Below are 18,603 nucleotides of genomic sequence, written 5' to 3' on the forward strand. Positions count from 1 at the left end.
AAGTAGCTTGACTTTTATTGGAATTTTAAGGGGTGCTTTTCACTGGGGTTACTAAGCCGGTGTCTCCACGAGAAGACAAACTACCTGACTGTAGAAAAAGGCAGACCTGAGAAAGCAACCAAGTCTTGATGATATCAGTGAGGCCCTGGCTACAGTGAAGACACTGACCACTGAACATTTTAGTTACTGAACCAACTTACATTCCTTTAAAAAAAATTGCTTAAGCCAGATTGAGTTCTGTTTCTATCACTTGCAGCTGTAGTATTCTTCAGTTAGTAATCCCGCGCGTCTCACACACACACCCATGCCCATCACACTCCTGACAGACCAAACAGAGGAACCACACTGACTTTTGCCTCTACGTGCAGGTTTACCTGCTGTCCTCAAATCTAAGTCATCATTATTTTTCTGAGCTGTGTTGTGCAACTGTCAATGTTTAGCCTTCCACGCAAGGTGCCTTCCATACCGCGATCAGTAAGTGGACATTTCAGGTTCTCCTAAATGGTTTCAGGTTCTAAGTCCAGGCTGGTGGAAAAGGTAGAACGCTCATCTAGCAGTCTGACCCAAATTAAACTCCAAGAAGCACACATGATAAGGACTGTTCCCTGAACTTGTGAGCTGGTTCTGGGAAGAGCCTGCTAAAACAAACTTGGCTTTATTCCTTTGACTTGCTGGTGCCAAGGAAATGTGCACTTACCACTGTGATGGGTCAGAAAAGTCTCACACATTTTACCCACCTAACTTTGCTACAGGGAAAAGGACAAACTGTGTGTGGATCAAGAGGCAGACTGAAATGCTGAGGATGCCTTGTAGGAAAGAGGCTGACATCACTCAATCACCAGTTACTGTTCCCATTCCTGCCCTACCTGGACCTTTTGGTATATACCATACAACTCCCCCCAACTTGTCAGGGAGAAGTGAATTGTAGACATTTTAATCTGAAGGTCTTTGCTGGTTCTGTTCCCTTTGCTTGGGATGCCCTTCTACACTGCAGAACTCTTTCAAGGCCCAGGTCAAAGGTTAGCTCTCCTCGGAACCCTTGCTCCTTTAATATTTTATTTTAGCAGCTCTTTTAAATATTAGCATTTCTTACCTTGGGTCAGTGGGTCACTATGAATAGGCTTTGGAAGGTCTATTAATGCTCCTGGGGTTACCCGAGAGGTCTGTGTGTCTGTGCCCATGTGTGTTACTCAGGAGGGGAGGGTCAGAACTTCCATCAGAGTCTCAAAGAGGTCCTGTGACCCAGTGAACGATTAAGAGCCACCAATTTCTTATGTGTCTCTCTTATGAGTTCCTGAGGGCAAGAGTTACATCTTTTCCATCTTAGACTCTCCAGCACTTGTCCATGATAGACACTCATAACTGCTGGCAGAAGGCTCTTAGTGACCCACAGAGGCAACATTTTTACAGGCAAAGGAAAGAAAACAGAATGGTTTAATTTGTAGAGGTGAGTTGTTTGTTTTTGATTATAGCGTTCAGCATGTAAATTACATTCACCTCTTGGTACAGAAATGGCCCTCTGCCACTTCCCTGGGACAGTTAATCCAGGCAGAATTATTCCTGGGCAACCCTTACCTATGTGTCTGCCAGCAATCACCCTCTCTTCTTTTTTTTTTTTTTTAATTTTAAAAATTTGTTTTCCTCTCTCCCTTCTTACAACCATATGTAAGCTCTCTCTCATCCAGAATAACTCGGACATGGGGTCTTTCGTTCAACAGAGTAGCCATATACAGTACAGCACCACTGATTTGTCAACGGATTTGATATATTCTGAACTCCAGATCAAGACCTTGCATTACTTAACCGTTGAAGTCTTTGAGGATCCCAAAGGCACTTGAGAATCTGGCAGTGTCTCAGGGTCACCAATTTTCACTGGACAGTATTAAGACAGAGAGAAGGTTTGCTAAGTCTGTCCTGGCCCTGGGTATTCACTCTGAAAAGAGTTTGTTTGAATAAGTTTGTTTGAATAACATATTGGCTCTTCATGTCATTCTGCAGGTGCAAAATGAACAACACAGAGAGTTTCATTTTGCTCATCCATTGGTCCTAAATTTTCGGTAATGAAAATGTATTATTTGTGTAAGGAAAGTTATAAAAATACTAACAAAAAATTAAAGGTAAAACGCGGGGTGTTTGGATCCCAAGAAAACAGGAGTTTACTATGGTTTAGAAGTCAGAGTGACTGTACATAATAATTAGGTTTAATTGACAATACTTTTTCTGAAATTCCTGAATTTTTGCTAAGTTTTATATATTATCACTAGCTTGAGTTTCCCCCCTCTCTTACTTTTATTACTAGGGTCACCAAAAGGAAAATTTTAAATATTTCAAAACTAGCTGTTTCTGGGCAAGTCACGCAGCACACACTCCTCATGTTTCTTCTGGTTTCAAACATAAAGGGGAACCCAGCTCAGACAAGAACAATCCTTGCTGCACACCCGCCAGCTCACGCGTCCCCCTTTTTATTCCGAGAGGCTCCAGCTCAAACAAAAGTTACAAGGTTAAGCGCTACTCCGAGTTCCTGACACAGCTGACCCCCGCTTGGTCTTCAAAAAATAGAGGTCTGTAATTCCTTTTTGAACATGCCTTCGAAGTGGAGGTCTTTGGCCATGAGCTCCTCTTCGACATCATCTAGTGCCCACTGGTGATCCGTCAGCTCCAAAGCTTCCCACTCTGTCTGCAGAGGAAGAGAACGTGGGGGCAGGGAGAGAAGGGCTGTTATAAGAGCAGCGCTGACCTGCTTGGGCCAGGAGCTGGGTTCAGCTATGGACATGTGAAGCTCACTCAATCCTATGAGGTAGGTGCTGCTCTCCCCTTACCCACCCCCGCCCCCAAGTTACAGACTAGGAGACTAGGCTAAGAAAGACAGAATTTGTTCAAAGTCATTGGCGCTGGCAACTAATTACATTTCTCAAGTATTCTATTAATGCCGACTACTTTCGCCTTTAGTAGGTTTTTAAAAAAGGTTGTGTGAAACTTCATGGGCAATACAAATGTTAGCTCATGGGTGTGGGTTTTTAAATATATAATTTAGGCCGTCAGGTTCACCCCTTTAATGTGTGCAATTTAGTGGTTTTTAGTATATTCACAAAGATGTGCAACCATCATCACTACCTAATTCCAGAACACTTTCGTCACTGCAAAAACAACTCCATACCAAACAGCAAACACTCCCCACTATCCCCTCCCTCAAACCCTGGCAACTACTACTTTACTTTCTGTATCTTTTTTTTTTTTTTTTTTTGGCTTTGTTGGGGCTTCGTTGCTGCGCGGGCTTTCTGTAGCTGCAGCGAGCGGGGGCTACTCTTCCTTGCAGTGCGTGGGCTTCTCATTGCAGTTGCTTCTCTTGCTGCGGAGCACGGGCTCTAGGCATGCGGGCTTCAGTAGTTGTGGCTTGAGGGCTCTAGAGCACAGGCTCAGTAGTTGTGGCTCATGGGCTTGGTTGCTCCGCAGCATGTGGGATCTTCCCGGACCAGGGATCAAACCCTTGTCCCCTGCATTGGCAGGCGGATTCTTAACCACTGCACCACCCGGGAAGTCCCTGAACATTCTTGTACTAAGTTTTTGTGTGAATATGTGTTTTCAGTTCTCTTGGGTACTTAGCTAAGAGTAGAACTGCTGGGTCATATATGGTAACTATGTTTAACTCTTTGAGGAAAGGCTAAAAACTGTGTTCCGAAGTGGCTGCACAATCCAGCAGGTATGAGGGTTCCAGTTTCTTTGCATCTTTGTCAACACTCATTATCCATCTTTGTATCTCATTGTGGTTTTTTTTCTTTTTTCTTTTTTTTGCGGTACGTGGGCCTCTCACTGTTGTGGCCTCTCACGTAGCAGAGCACAGCCTCTGCAGGCTCAGTGGCCATGGCTCGCGGGCCTAGCCGCTCTGCAGCACGTAGGATCTTCCCAGACCAGGGCACGAACCTGTGTCCCCTGCATCGGCAGGTGGACTCTCAACCACTGTGCCACCAGGGAAGCCCACAGTCTTCATTTTGACAAAGTTCCACTTATCTATTTTTCCTTTTGCTGCTAATGCTTTTGATGTCATATCTAAGAAACCATTGCCTAATCCAAGGTCACAAACATTTACACCTATGTTTTCTTTTAAGAGCTTTATAATTTTAGTTCTTTAAGTCTTTGACCCATTTAAAAAGTTTTATTCAAAAAAAATTTTTTTTATTGTGTTAAAATATATATACAATACAAAATCTGCCACTTTTAGCCACTGTTAAGTATACAATTTAGTGGCATTTATTAGGTTCACAATGCTGTGCAACCATCACCACTATCTATTTCCAAATTTTTCATCCCCTGAAACAGAAACTCTGTACCCAGTAAGCAATAAGAATCTTTTCTCCCCCACTGAATTGTCTTGGCACCTTTGTCAAAAATCATTTGATCTAAATGTATGGATTTATTTCTGAACTCTCAATTCTATTCTGTTGATCTGGATGTCTGTCCATATGCCAATCCCACACAGTCTTGATTACTGTAGCTCAGAAGTAGGTTTTCGGATCAGGAAGTGTGTGTCTTCCAACTTTGTTATTATTCAACATTGTTTTGCCTGTTCTGGGGCCCTTTCATCTCCATATGAACTTCTGGATCAGACTGCCAATTTCTGCAAGAAAGGTTGGTGGAATTTTGATAGGGATTATGTTGAATCTGTAGATCAACAGATCTAGGGCTAATGCCATCTTGATAATATTAAGTCAAGATAATATGTACATGGATATATTTCCATTTATTTAGGTCTTCTTTAGTTTCTTTCAGCAGTATTTTACAATTATCAGTGTACAAGTCTTGTGTGTTTTAAATTTCTTCTTATTTTATTCTTTTTGATACTATTGTAAGTGGAATTGGGTTTTTTAAATTTTTTTTTATTTGAAGTATAGTTGATTTACAGATGTTGTACCAATCTCTGCTATACAGAAAAGTGAATCAGTTATAAGCATATAGACATTATTTTTTTACATTCTTTTCCATTATGGTTTGGAATTGTTTTCTTAATTTCAATTTTTCAGATTCTTTATTACCAGTGTGTAGAACAACGACTGCTTTCTGAATATTGATCTTGTATCCTAAAACCTTGCTGAACTTATTACGTGTAATAGTTTTTTTGTGGATTCCTTATGATATTCTATATACGAGACCATGTTATTTGCAAACAAAGATAGTTTTACTTCTTCCTTTCTAATCTAGATGCCTTTTCTTTCTTTTTCTTGCCTAACTGTCCAGGCTAGAACATCTAGTACAATGTTGAATAGAAGTGGTGAGAGTGGACATCCTTGTCTTGTTCCTAACCCTAGGGGAAAAGCTTTCAGTATGAGTATGGATGTTAGCTGTGTGTCTTTCATAGATATCTTGCATCAAGATGAGCAAATTCCCCTCTATTTCTAGTTTTTATCATGAAAAATTAGTGAGAGTTTGCTGTACAAAAATTATATTGGATTTTACAAATTCCAGAATCATTTCATGAAAGGCTGTAAGTAATTTAGATTTTTTTTTTTTTTTTTGGCTGTGCCGCGTGGCCTGTGGGATGTTAGTTCCTTGGCCAGGGACTGAGCCCAGGCCCTCAGCAGTCAGAGCACGGAGTCCTAATCACTGGACCGCCAAGGAATTCCCAATTTAGATTTTACTGAATGAAATTTATATCATGGTCCAAAAAAGTTCAAAATATTCCAAATGTTTAGCTGGTACCTCTGATTGGGCTGTTTTTATAACTTTATTTACAGTGTGGATTAAATGGGGTGAGCATTTAAAAACCAGTAAAAGTACCAAGAATCTCTAATTTACTTAACAGATGATTCTGTCTCTGGAATAAGAGACATGTAAATGGAAATACATTTTTGCTAAATTTAAAGGATGGAACCATACATACTACACTCACTTCAGGAAATTCTTTTTTTTTTTTTTTTTTTTTTTTTTTTGCAGTACGCAGGCCTCTCACTGTTGTGGTCTCTCCCGTTGCGGAGCACAGGCTCCGGACACGCAGGCTCAGCGGCCATGGCTCACAGGCCCAGCCGCTCCGCGGCACGTGGGATCTTTCCAGACCGGGGCACAAACCCGTGTCCCCTGCATCGGCAGGTGGACTCTCAACCACTGCACCACCAGGGAAGCCCAGGAAATTCATCTTTAAAGGTAACTCTGGTAACACCTTTCCGAGCTTCAGTGAAGCTCGGAGGAGAAGTGAGTGTACCTTAAAAGCTTTGTTGGTGTCTGCAGGCATGGCCATGGCTGCTCCAGTCATCTGTTCCTGCATCATCCGTGATTGGTCAGCAGCTGCAGCGTAAGACACATCCGCATGAGTGCCAGGGCGCAGAAAGCACCCAGGACCCTCGGAGAAGGATGGTCCTTACACAGCACTTACAGATGCTTGGTAGTGGCCCTAGTGGGCCAGTTCACTGGCCCTGTCACGCACTATGTGAAAGCACTTTACCTCTTCTGAAAAATGGACATGATAATAGCAGGAGACGGAAGATAACTAAAGGAAGTGCTAAACTTTATTTCAAATTTAAGTAACACTAACAACAGCCATCAGTTACTGAGCAACTCCTACATGCCAGGTACTTCACTAAGTACTTTATGTATCTACCTCATCTACTCCTAACAACAAACCCAGAAGTCAATTATTAAGATAGGCAAACAGAGGATTGGAGTGGGTAAGTAACTTGCCCAAGGTCCCAGCTATTAAGTAAGAGAGCCAGGATTGATACCAGCAGGAACTCTAGGCAATGAGTAAACTGATCAAACCCAGCCTTCTTTCAGCTTCAGGTTTACAGGCTTGTATTGCTGGTGCTGGATCCCTCACAGGAGGGCATCAGACTCTGGGCAACTAAATACTGTCCCCATGATTACCAAGGAGAATTCAGATCTTCAGTCTGACCCTGGGGTTTTTAAGACTCAGAATACCTCAGAAACTTATGAATACGTTTAAGGAATGAAGCACTGTATTTGACTGTGTTCACAAACAGCATAGCCTACATGATCATTCTGGCCCTGGCATGACTGACTCATCTATTGAAGTATTTGCTTCTTACCATTATCTTGGCCCAAAATCAGAGAGTAAATGCTTCGAAGCCCAAAGACATTGAGGAAATACCAGGATGCAGAACTCACCCTAGGAAGCAAAAAGTGAAACAATGTAGGTAAGTTATTTCAGAATTAATGTACTTCACACACTTTTCTACCAACCAAAGTTGTTCAGAGTATGTAAAGGGATCACCTGGGGCAGGCTGTAGTCATCCAAAGCACAACCAAAGAAGAAACACAAGTTGTGAAGGCCACGTTACAAATAGTTATAGCTCTCTGCATGCGAAAAGCTGAGCACTGGATTTGGACAGACTTTGGGGTCAAATCTCAATTCCTCCACTCACTTCACAGAGCTGCCATGAGGATAGAATAAGGTAATATATGGAGGCAAACTGCTCCTTCCGGCTATGTGATAAATTCTTTGGCATTCAGTAGCAGGAACTGAACTCACAACTGGTGTGCTTCATTTTATCAGGGAATGCAAGCTTTGTTTAATTTAATTTTTCCTTCATACATAATGGGTTTTCAAACCATTTATTATTTGTAATCATAAAAACAACACACACTTGTTATATATAATAAATGTAAACAATACTTAAGTACATAAAATATAAATAGAAAGAGGCCTCCTGTCCTGAATTCCATTCTCTAGAAGGAATCACAAGTGTTGGGCTTCATACTGAAGACTGTAGCAACTGGGAAAGCCATTCCAAGTTTTGAACTATTATCATCAAAGCTCTCCTTAGCTTAGGTTTCCCACCTTACCCCAATAAAGTTAATATGCTCGCATATAATAAAAACTAAAGAGTATAAGAAATGATACAGAGATGGAAAGAACCCACACTTCATTCCAATACTTGGGTCACACCTATCTGTACATAATGTTGCAGGTTGGTAAGCTAGTTTATATCCGGTTCTAGGCTCCTTTGTCCATGCGAGTATGTCAGATGCTGAGAAAAGACAAAAAAGCTTTTCTCCAGCCCGTGAAGTTTTTGTTTAGCCCACATGAGACTGGAAGGTCAAGGTTTAATAGAGTCATGCTACTCATATTAAGTATAGCTTTTCTCCTCTGGGGGAAGGGTGCATAGCCAAGACTCTCCCAGCACCGGGTCTATCCTGTCCCTCCCAAAAAACCAGAGACTGCTCTGCTCCAACCGGGGAGTGGATCAAGATCAGCACTGGTTACCCCTGTTTCCCATTCGCCTCCTCCTCCTACTGTTTGGCTTCCTTTAGATGCTAGTCTTTGGGAAGCCATAGACAAAATAATCTGGAGAGACCACATGAAGAAGCACTGCTGCATTCCAGAGGCTGTAGCAGTGTTCTAAGAGCTCTTCAGATTTTGGGTTTTATTACTCTGGCTATAAAAAACAGAATGGTAAGACACGAGTGTTGGATTTGGACAGGTTTGTGGTCAAATCTCAATGTCTCCAATTCATAGGGTTTCCATGTATTATAAAATAATATATGGAAAATCCTTAGAACAGTGACTGGTACCAATGAAAAGGATTAATGTTGTTATTAGCAGTAATGTATTTTGGAAAAAAGAATACCAACATCCACTTCCATAAGCTCCAGGGTATGTATTGCTAAAAAGTCTGCCTTGGCCAGAGTTCCTGGCTTTATCTTTTAAATTTCTTGGGGTGGACACATCTGCTCTTGGACTCCTAAGCCCCACGATGCTAGGGAAAAAGAGGCAGATACAGGGCTTCCCTGGTGGTGCAGTGGTTAAGAATCTGCCTGCCAATGCAGGGGACACGGGTTTGAGCCCTGGTCCAGGAAGACCCCACATGCCGCGGAGCAACGGAGCCCATGCACCACAACTACTGAGCCTGTCCTCTAGAGCCCGCAAGCCACAGCTACTGAGCCCATGTGCCACAACTACGGAAGCCTGCGCACCTAGAGCCCGTGCTCCGCAACAAGAGAAGCCATCGCAATGAGAAGGCCGCGCACTGCAATGAAGAGTAGCCCCCGCTCGCCACAACTAGAGAAAGCCCGTGTGCAGCAACTAAGACTCAACGCAGCCAAAAATAAAATTAATTAATTAAAGAGGCTGATTACATTCTCTCCTTTTGCAAGACTCATGTAAAAGTTGCCATAATCCACCTGTGGCATTGAGTGGAGTTTCAATGAGAAAAACTCCAAAAACCCATTCCAGTGAAGCAGGCAAACTGGAAATCCTATTCAAGAGACCCCTGTTTTAGATTTTGGTTGGTGTTTTTATTAAATAGAAGAAAGTCCTTACCAGGAGGCATCTAATGTGAGTAGTTCAATTCCTTGCTGTAGCATAGGCTTAAAACGGAGGGTCAGTGGAAATGGGACCTTGGCTGCAGAGAAGAAAGAAAAAATTCAGAATCACTCCCAGCTTCCTTTGTAGAACAGTTTAAGTGTGATGCACATATTCTTTCCCTGAGGAGGTGGGAAATCTGTACCATAAAGTGTTTAGAAAATGATTTCCACAAGGAGATGTGTGTCACCTTCTGAAGAATTAACAGTCAAATGTCACTCTGCTCTAGTTCCTTGAACAACACCAGCTTCTCTAGTGCTTAAGAAGCAGGGGCTCAAACTGAGCTGTGTCCCAAAATCTGGAAAAGAAACTTGCACTGATCTGTTAAGCCCAAAGTGGAATACATACACACAAAGAACTACATTACTGAGAAACCTAGTTCATTTAAATCAAAGCAGCTTACAAACAAATTGACCAACAACTCACCCCAACACCTAGAAAATGAAGTGAAGACAGAAATAGGCTTCCCTTTCCCTACTCACTAGAATACCAAACTAGTTTCGGATATAAACTAGCAAGCCACTTGTTTGAGTCCCTATTAGTAAAAAAGCAACCACATCATGAACTTATGATCATTTTGGGATAAGAGCCATAAAATCAGATCATATTAAATTTTTTTGTTCAAAGACTTATCAGGTTCCACTAGAGAACATAGGACCCATGATAGTAGTGTCTCAGCAGCCCTTGGATTTCTGAATAGGGTCATGGGAAAGGATCACAGATGAAGTAAACCTGAAGTCTTCTGGGTCTGTAACTTACTTGTGACAAAGCCTGAAAATGTCATGTTGATCCATCCACCAATAAGAATCATAGGGAGGACATTTGTGACATTGCCCTTCATCATGTCTGTGAGCATAGTGGGATCTAAGAAAAACACAAGAAACCAATACCTGTTACCACTGTTGGCAGGGACTTACTCCTATTTTTGTAAGTTTTAAATTTATTTGATAATTAAAGTAATACAAGCTCATTGTAAAAAATTCAAACGACATAGAAACACAGCATGGAGACTACTCTCTGAACATTTTTAGCTGTTTGTTTTATCTCCTTCCATCTTTATATATCTATAAAAACATACATATGCAATTATACATGAATATACACACAATAGTTTCTCTCTCTCCCTCTCTCTCTCTCTCTCTCTCTCTCTCTCTCTCTCTCTCTCTATATATATATATATATATACATATAAAGGGCTACTATGCTTACTATTCTGCTACTTTTTTTGTTTGTTTTGTTTTTTGACCGTGTTGGGTCTTCGTTGCTGTGCGCGGGCTTTCTCTAGTTGTGGCAAGTGGGGGCTACTCTTTGTTGTGGTGCGTGGGCTTCTCATTGCAGTGGCTTCTCTAGTTGTGGAGCATGGGCTCTAGGTGCGCGGGCTTCAGTAGTTGTGGCACATGGGCAGTAGTTGTGGCTCGCGGGCTCTAGAGTGCAGGCTCAGTAGTTGTGGCGCACGGGCTTAGTTGCTCCATGGCATGTGGGATCTTCCCAGACCAGGGCTCGAACCCGTGTCCCCTGCATTGGCAGGCAGATTCTTTTTTTTTTTTACTTAATTAATTAATTTATTATTTATTTTTGGCTGCATTGGGTCTTCGTTGCTGCCCTCAGGCTTTCTCTACTTGTGGCGAGCGGGAGCTACTCTTCGTTGCGGTGTGCGTGCTTCTCATCGCAGTGGCTTCTCTTGTTGCAAAGCATGGGCTCTAGGCGCACGGGATTCAGTAGTTGTGGAACAAGTGCTCAGTAGTTGTGGCTCGTGGGCTGTAAAGCACAGGCTCAGTAGATGCGGCACATGGGCCTAGTTGCTCCACAGCATGTGGGATCTTCCTGGACCAGGGCTCGAACCCGTGTCCCCTGCACTGGCAGGCGGATTCCCAACAAGTGCGCCACGAGGGAAGTCCCTATTCTGCTTCTTAATTTTAAAAAGTTAACATATTGTGAATGGTGTTTCCACATTGGTATAATATCTCTCATTATTTTTAATGTCTGCATGGGAGTCCACCGTGTGGTCACTCATCACTTCTGGGTAGGCCTATAGATTGTTTTTTTGTTTGTTTGTTTGGTTTTTTGGCCAGTAAACAGTGTTACCAACAACTTCCCTGTACATAAATCTGCATGTTTATGTAAGTGTTTCTGTAAGAGAAACTCTTAGAAGAATTTCTGGGCCAAGGGATTTGACCATTTAAAACTGACTTTCAACAACAGTGAGAGGGCCTAACTTCCCATGACCTTGACAATAGCAGTTTTGGTCAAGCTCTTCAATCTTTGCCAGTTTAATGGGCTAAAAACGACGTCTTGTTTTAATTTGCATTCCACTGATTTTAGTGATGTCAAGTATCTTTTCATATACTTACTGGTCTTTTTTTTCTTGTAGGTTTTCTAAAAGACTTATTAAAATCAATTCCAGTATCTTTTGTCTAGGTTTAAAATAACTGGTTATCTCACCTAAAGAAATAGGTACTGAAATGAGTGGATAGGCAACACTGAATAATAAGTTATTTTGTTTTACCTTAAAGATGTTGTATTTTTCACATGACTGGGATCAGAGAAAGTAAGAAATCTGTTAGAGGAAAAACTGTAGGACGGGCCAAGCAATCATGTCTGACAAAGAAATGGATGGTCTAGGGAACAGTCAGGCAGAATCTGGAGGTCATCTGTCAGCAGTAGGATCCAGGCACTGGATGGGACCCGGGACTGGAATACTTTCCAGCTGTGCTTCTCAGAGCCCCGGGTCCTGAGGAACAGCAAAGGGGAGAGACCCAGGGACAATGGCTCTAGTCCCCACCCCCTCAGCTGAGAGCTCTTTTTTTTTTTTTTTTTTTTTTTTGTGGTACGCGGGCCTCTCACTGTTGTGGCCTCTCCCGTTGTGGAGCACAGGCTCTGGACGCGCAGGCTCAGCAGCCATGGCTCATGGGCCTAGCCGCTCCGCGACATGTGGGATCTTCCTGGACTGGGGCACGAACCCGTGTCCCCTGCATCGGCAGGCGGACTCTCAACCACTGCGCCACCAGGGAAGCCCTGAGAGCTCTTTTTTTAATCCACTTTATACACTGGGGTTCCCTGAAGATTTATTGGAAAAAGGGAACCCCACTTCTGTAGATTCCTGTATCCGATGATCCCTAAGGTCCCTTAGATTACTGTCTTGTAAAATTTAAATTTCAAATAAAATGACATCCTCCCTGCCCATCCCCCCAATAATGTTAAAAGTCTTCCTTAAAGATGAGAGAAGGGAATAAACATACCAGTCATAGGAGAAGGAGGAACAACCTTCCTTTTAGTTTTTTTGAAAAATCCATCCTCTGGGTTGTTGAAGTAATATTTTCGTGTCAGGAAAGACTAGTAGAAAAAAGAACTTTTTAAGTCTTAAAACTGTGACATAGCACATTGTCAAATTATTCCCCCAAGGTTTAGTCAGAAGGCCATTGGAATATGCTGTTACACTCAGCTGGCAGCCTACTTGGCAGCCGACCTGACACTTTAGCTGAGTCACATTTAAAAACAATTTCCCAAGAAGGGCAAGGTCACAATGACAGCAAACACCACCAGGACACAGCTTAATTACTGACTTGCCCGCCTTCAGCTTTCCCCCAAGAGTCCCCTTATAAAACATTCAGATATCTACTGCCCTCAACAGTGAATCGTGGAGCTTTTACTCATTTATGAGTACCTGTTTGGGAATGTATTTTCCATTTTCCCTGAGGACTCTGCTTCGAATTAGGACTTGACTGAAAAATACAACCAAGACAATGAGATTTTTAAAAGCGAAACACTAGAAGAAAATGAGAGAATAAAGTAGAACACCTATTTAAACACGACAGGGCCTATTTGGCAATAGCTCTGTGCGGAAACTTTTCAAAATACAGTGTCCTTAAAACCGGTAGAACATATTTAACCCAACAATGAGCTTTCCAAAAGAGCATTTTTCAGAAGTGACTGTTCCTGAACAAAGATTTCTGAGGAAGGCACATTTGGGACATTACGCTCAGCTTTTTCTTACTTTATAATGAGCTAAGAAGGAACTTTCTCTGAGTGAAAAGAGTAGCAGTTGGATGCTACTCAGAAGACCTGGGGCCAGGAGGAGGGAGGAAGGGGGAGGATAAACGAAGAAAGTTTTTAAACCCGATAGAGAAGTGAGTACAAGACTTGACAGGGTTGTTACCTCACAGAAAACAAAAAGAAACTGTACTCAGGATTCAGGCTGTTAGTAAGCTTTCAATAAATACTTATTGAATTAATAAATGAAATTATCTGATACTTGAACATAATTGATCATTACAGATAACAAAGTGTAATGCCACAAGTAGGCAGTGCTAAGATACAAACATCACACAGAAGAGATAAAAATGCTAATTTTTTTCTAGATTTTCAAAGGTTGTTTTAATGAGGGGAATAAAAAACCTCCTTAAGTTAATGGAAATCCTTCTTGAAAAGTGAAAAAAACTGTATACAGAAATGAACACAAGAAAACTGTTCTTGGTTTTCTGTCTACTCCACAGTGTAGCCCACCTGCCCTAAGCAGTCAGCCGGTACGCTTAGGGTCCCGTTGTCACCTTATGCATATTCTAGCTTCTCCATGTGCTGAGATTGCTCTAGCGCCCCCTCCCTCACCAATTCTACCTCATCATGCCCCAACACCCTTTTCAAATCCCACCTTCTCCATAGAACTTTTTTTTTTTTTTTTTGCGGTACGCGGGCCTCTCACTGTTGTGGCCTCTCCCGTTGCGGAGCACAGTCTCCGGACGTGCAGGCTCAGTGGCCATGGCTCACGGGCCCAGCCGCTCCGCGGCATGTGGGATCTTCCCGGACGGGGGCACAAACCCGTGTCCCCTGCATTGGCAGGCGGACTCTCAACCACTGTGCCACCAGGGAAGCCCTAGAACTCTTTTTTTAATTGAAGTATAGTTGATTTACAATATTGCATTAGTTTCAGGTATACAGCATAGTGATTCAGGTTTTTTTTTGCTTATTATTTTCCATTATAGATTATTACAAGATATTAGATATAATTCCCTGTGTTATACAGTAAATCCTTGTTGCTTATCTATTTTAGGTACAGTAGTTTGTATCTGTTAATCCCATACTCATAATTTGTTCCTCCCCGCCTCCTGGTGCCCTTCGGTAACCATAAGTTTGTTTTCTATGTCTGTGAGTCTGTTTCTGTTTTCTATATAGATTCATTTGTATTATATTTTAGATTTCACATATAAGTGATATAGTGTTTCTCTTCGTCTGGCTTATTTCACTAAGCATAATATTCTCTAGGTCCATCCATGTTGCTGCAAATGGCAACATTTCATTCCTTTTTATGGCTGGGTAATATTCCATGGAACTCTTCTTGATGCCCGGTGGCCTCATGGAATTCTCTCTGGTCCTCCTCCTCTTGACCTCATTATACTGTACAGCTGACTGCTCTATACACAAGCCTACAGAGGTGACAGGTGATATGTTTCGTTCCCTGGGAGCTAGTCTAAAGCTATTCACGGACTTCTCTGGTGGCGCAGTGGTTAAGAATCCGCCTGCCAATGAGGGGGACATGGGTTCAAGCCCTGGTCCGGGAAGATCCCACATGCCGCGGAGCAACTAAGCCCATGCGCCACAAGTACTGAGCCTGCGCTCTAGAGGCCATGAGCCACAACTACTGAGCCCACGCATCACAACTACTGAACCCCGTGCACCTAGAGCCCATGCTTCGCAAGAAAAGAAGCCATCGCAATGAGAAGCCCACGCACTGCAACGAAGAGTAGCCCCCACTCGCCACAACTAGAGAAAGTCCATGCGCAGCAACAAAGACCTAATGCAGCCAAAAATAAATTAAAAAAATAAATAAAGACATCTTTTAAATAAATACATAAATAAAGCTATTCACAATGTGGCCTGTGTACCAACACTGGTCTGTGACAAGGTAAGAAAAGTCACTGAGAGTGAGGGTTTAGAAACCTTTATAGTAAACTGACATTGTCACAACATCCAAATATGTGATCAAAAAATTTTACAAAAGCACCAGTCTGAGATAAACTGGAAATTGAAAAACCAAAAAAATTGGTCCTTTACCACTGACAGTATAAGCAGGACTGGGTCTCCAATAATGGGTAAGAATTTAAGCTCTGATGTTAGACAGATGGGTTGAAGTCTCTGCTCTGCCACTTGTTAATTATGTGATCTTGGGTGAGTCATTTAAATTCCCTACGCCTCCATTCATATTGTGTATAATAACAGATTTATTCTCATTGAAGAAATACTTCTTGAGCTTCTGAGTGCCATGTTAGGTGACATGAACAACAGTGATCAAAAAGCAAGTATCTCCAGAAAATTAAAGTTTAGTGGGGGAGAAAAACATTAATCAAATAACCACAGGAATAAATGTGAAATTCATCTGTTATGTCCTAGGAAGGAGAGATGAATGGGGGATGTGACTGAGTCTAGTAAGTCGAGGTCTTGGAGAAAGCTTTGCTGAGGCAGTATGATGACGTTGAAATCTTAAGGATGAGTAGAGATTACCTTGGCCACGTGCTGGAGGGAACAGCTGTGAGGGAGGAGTAAGCACTGTCTCCGAGGACCTGAAAAGGCCATATGGCTGGAAGAAAGAGGACTACAGAAATGTGGTGAGACAAGGCTTGAGAGGTTGGCAAGAGCCAGACTATGCAAGGCCATGTGAGTCTCAATGCTTTTTAAAAAAATTGTGGTGAAAAACATGTAACAAAATTTACCATCTTTACCACATGTAAGCGCACAGTTCAGTAGTGTTAAGTATATTCACATTGTTGTGAAATAGATCTCCAGAACTTTTTCATCCTGCAAACCTGAAACTCTTCCCATTGCACAGTAACTCCCCCATTCCCCCTCTCCCAGCTCCTGGTAACCACCATTCTATCAATATTTTCTGTGAATTTGACTATTTTAGATACGTCACATAAGTGGAATCATACAGATACTGTCTTTTTGGGTCTGGTTTCTTTTACTTAGCTTAATGTCCTTAAGGTTTATCTATGTTGTACCATGTAACATGATTCCTTTCTTTTTAAGGGTTCCACTGTATTTTAGTCTTTAGCTTAAAAGCAAAAGCGGGAGGAAGGAAACCCCTGCTGGTGGGAATGTAAACTGGTACAACCTTTATGGAAAATAGTGTGGAGGTTCCACAAAAAATTAAAAATAGAATAGAATCGCATTAAAAGAATATATATATATTTGCATCCCCATGTTCATTGCAGTATGAATCACAATAGCCCAGATATAGAACCAACCTTGAAAGGATAAAGACAACATGATATATATATAGACACACACACACAGAGGAATATTATTCAGCCATGAAAAAGAAGGAAACCCCTCATTTGCAACAACATGGATGAACCATGAACACATTATACTAAATGAAATGAGCCAGACACAAAGGGACAAATACTGTACGATTCCACTTATAGGAAGTACCTAGAGATAGAAAGTAGAACGGTGGGTCCCAGGGGCTGAGGGAGAAGGAAATGAGTCATTATTTAATAGGCTCAGAGTTTCTGTTAGGGATGAGGAAAATATTCTGGAAGTGGACGGTGGTGACAGTTGCACAACAATGTGAATGTACTTAATGCCACTGAATTGTATACTTAAAACAGTCGAAATGGAAAATTTTATGTTACGTGTGTTTTACCACATTTTTTTTTAAAGAGCAAAAAGGAAATACTGAAGGACTTTAAGCTGAATTCTTCCCATATATTATGTCATTTAAAGTGATTACCACTGTACTGGCATATCCTAAGCACTAAGTTAATGGTATCTCCTATTTTCCTTGTGCATGTTTTATCACTTGGACTGAAACTCCCTGAGAGTAGGATCTTGACCTTGTCATATTTTGTACCCCAGGGCATACAGCATAGTGCAGGGCACATGGTTGGTCATCAAGAAAACCTTGTTCACTGTAGATAATTCAGGACTTCCACAGGCTGAACAGAAATTCGGCTAGGTCTCTATACTGCTGAGCAATTTTGCAGAAGTGGGGTTGAGAATCGTGACCTTGAGGCATTTAAACCCTGAAGCAAGGCAAACTTAAATTATCTTATACGTTCTAAACACTCAGTTTCTCTAAGGTCTGCAAATTCTACAAGAAATTTTAAATTTTGCATTTTCATTTCCATTAATATCTAAAAATAAGTCCTTGTACTGGTTATAAAGGGAAAGTTTCTGTTTTGCAGTGGTAATTTGCAACTGAAAAACATTTTCTTAAAATAAAACTCTAGTTTTTGTTTTTTTTCCTTTCCAAAGAGTCAGTGTATTCTTCAATCTTGAGAACAACTTTTTACATACATTCTATTCCCAAATGTGGTCTAATATTTTTTTATTTGTGTATTTTTCAGTTTTGGTTTAACACATTTTAGAAAAATTTTAGTAACTTTTGAGGCAGTAAAACTTAATTTATGAAACCAAATGTCCCTTTTGTGATCATTCAGGCTCATGGAAACTTATACTGTATCTAGAGAAATGTTTTACAGACATCACCTAAAATTTAATCCCCACGCCTGCTCTATGAGGCATGACCTGGTATCATCATCCTTTTGTAGATGAAGAAAGTGAAACACAGGGGTAACTCAGCCAAGGACAGTCAGCTAGCGGGGGCGCGATGTGAACCCGGGCAAACTGACATAACCCCTGCACTTTCTTGCCCAAGGTAACGAGAGAGTGAGATCGTCGGAGAGGGGAGGGAGCTGACCTGTCGGAGACTTGTTCCTGGGTGAGCTTTTTGTCGCTCTGCAGCAGGATGGACACGTAGTGGCGAATCATGCCCACGAAGAAGGTGATGATAACGATAGGCAGGACCACCCAGAGGCGGATGTTGGAGTCGAGCAGCAGCTCCGGCCCTGCCATCTTCACAGAGAGCCGGCTCCCGGCCAGCTGTAGCCAGGTCGATCTTCACCGGGGCGCAGGTCTGCTCGTCGAGCTCGCCTCCGGGCCTTCTCACGCCCCTCAGCCAGGCGAGCCCGGAACCCCACCTCAGCCTCTGCCCTTGCGCCCTGCCCCACGTCGGGCCGCGCGGCCTCCGGCTTCCGGCGCGGAAGTTTGACGTCACGGCGAGGCGCGCTTCGGCGGCGTCAGTGTGACGTTGTGCCGCGCGGGAAAGTCGAAAAGGAGGGGCAACAATGGCTTCTCGGCGGGTGAGTGGGGCGGCGGCTGTCTTCTCGAGAGGCCCGGCGTCTCTGCGGCCCGGTCTCTAGGCCCCGGCAGAGCCCGGCCTTTCCTTCTGGGGCTCCGCGCCCCGAACCTCAGCTTCCTCAACTGTCTTGTCGTGGGATGATCCTCCCAGGTACCTC

General features: G+C 42.4%; 2 protein-coding genes across 11 annotated transcripts in view; one reads left to right on the plus strand and one right to left on the minus strand.

Annotated features, from left to right (window-relative positions):
• Nucleotides 1-2,446: 2,446 nt before the first annotated feature.
• On the minus strand, nt 2,447-18,534 carry EMC3 (ER membrane protein complex subunit 3). 3 transcript variants are annotated; one of them, XM_022564667.3, is made up of 8 exons: nt 18,006-18,534; nt 12,975-13,032; nt 12,550-12,643; nt 10,070-10,174; nt 9,269-9,350; nt 7,035-7,114; nt 6,194-6,276; nt 2,447-2,677 (listed from the first exon to the last, which is right to left on the minus strand). In XM_022564667.3, exons 1-8 carry the CDS (start codon nt 18,158-18,160, stop codon nt 2,549-2,551), a joined length of 786 nt encoding a protein of 261 aa, XP_022420375.1. In that variant the 5' UTR covers nt 18,161-18,534; the 3' UTR covers nt 2,447-2,548. The 3 variants fall into 3 exon arrangements, with proteins under 3 accessions (XP_022420375.1, XP_089775836.1, XP_089775837.1); XM_089919710.1 differs by having other exon boundaries at nt 2,447-2,715; XM_089919711.1 differs by lacking the exon at nt 2,447-2,677 and adding an exon at nt 2,840-4,615.
• The window catches only part of FANCD2 (FA complementation group D2), a 55,322-nt gene continuing 55,083 nt past the window's right edge, over nt 18,365-18,603 (plus strand). For 3 of the 8 annotated variants that reach the window (XM_089919664.1, XM_022564665.3, XM_089919675.1), the window contains exon 1: nt 18,366-18,447. In XM_089919664.1, the coding sequence (XP_089775790.1) occupies nt 18,433-18,447 (15 nt within the window). In that variant the 5' untranslated portion in view covers nt 18,366-18,432. Of the gene's footprint in view, nt 18,597-18,603 lie in introns of all 8 variants that reach the window. The other 5 variants (XM_089919669.1, XM_089919668.1, XM_089919666.1 and 2 more) reach the window with 4 other exon arrangements.

The sequence above is a fragment of the Delphinapterus leucas genome, chromosome 10 (assembly GCF_059928025.1).
Source record: "Delphinapterus leucas isolate spDelLeu-1000000601 "Yukka" chromosome 10, BTC_Dleu_Yukka2, whole genome shotgun sequence".
Lineage (NCBI taxonomy): Eukaryota > Metazoa > Chordata > Mammalia > Artiodactyla > Monodontidae > Delphinapterus > Delphinapterus leucas.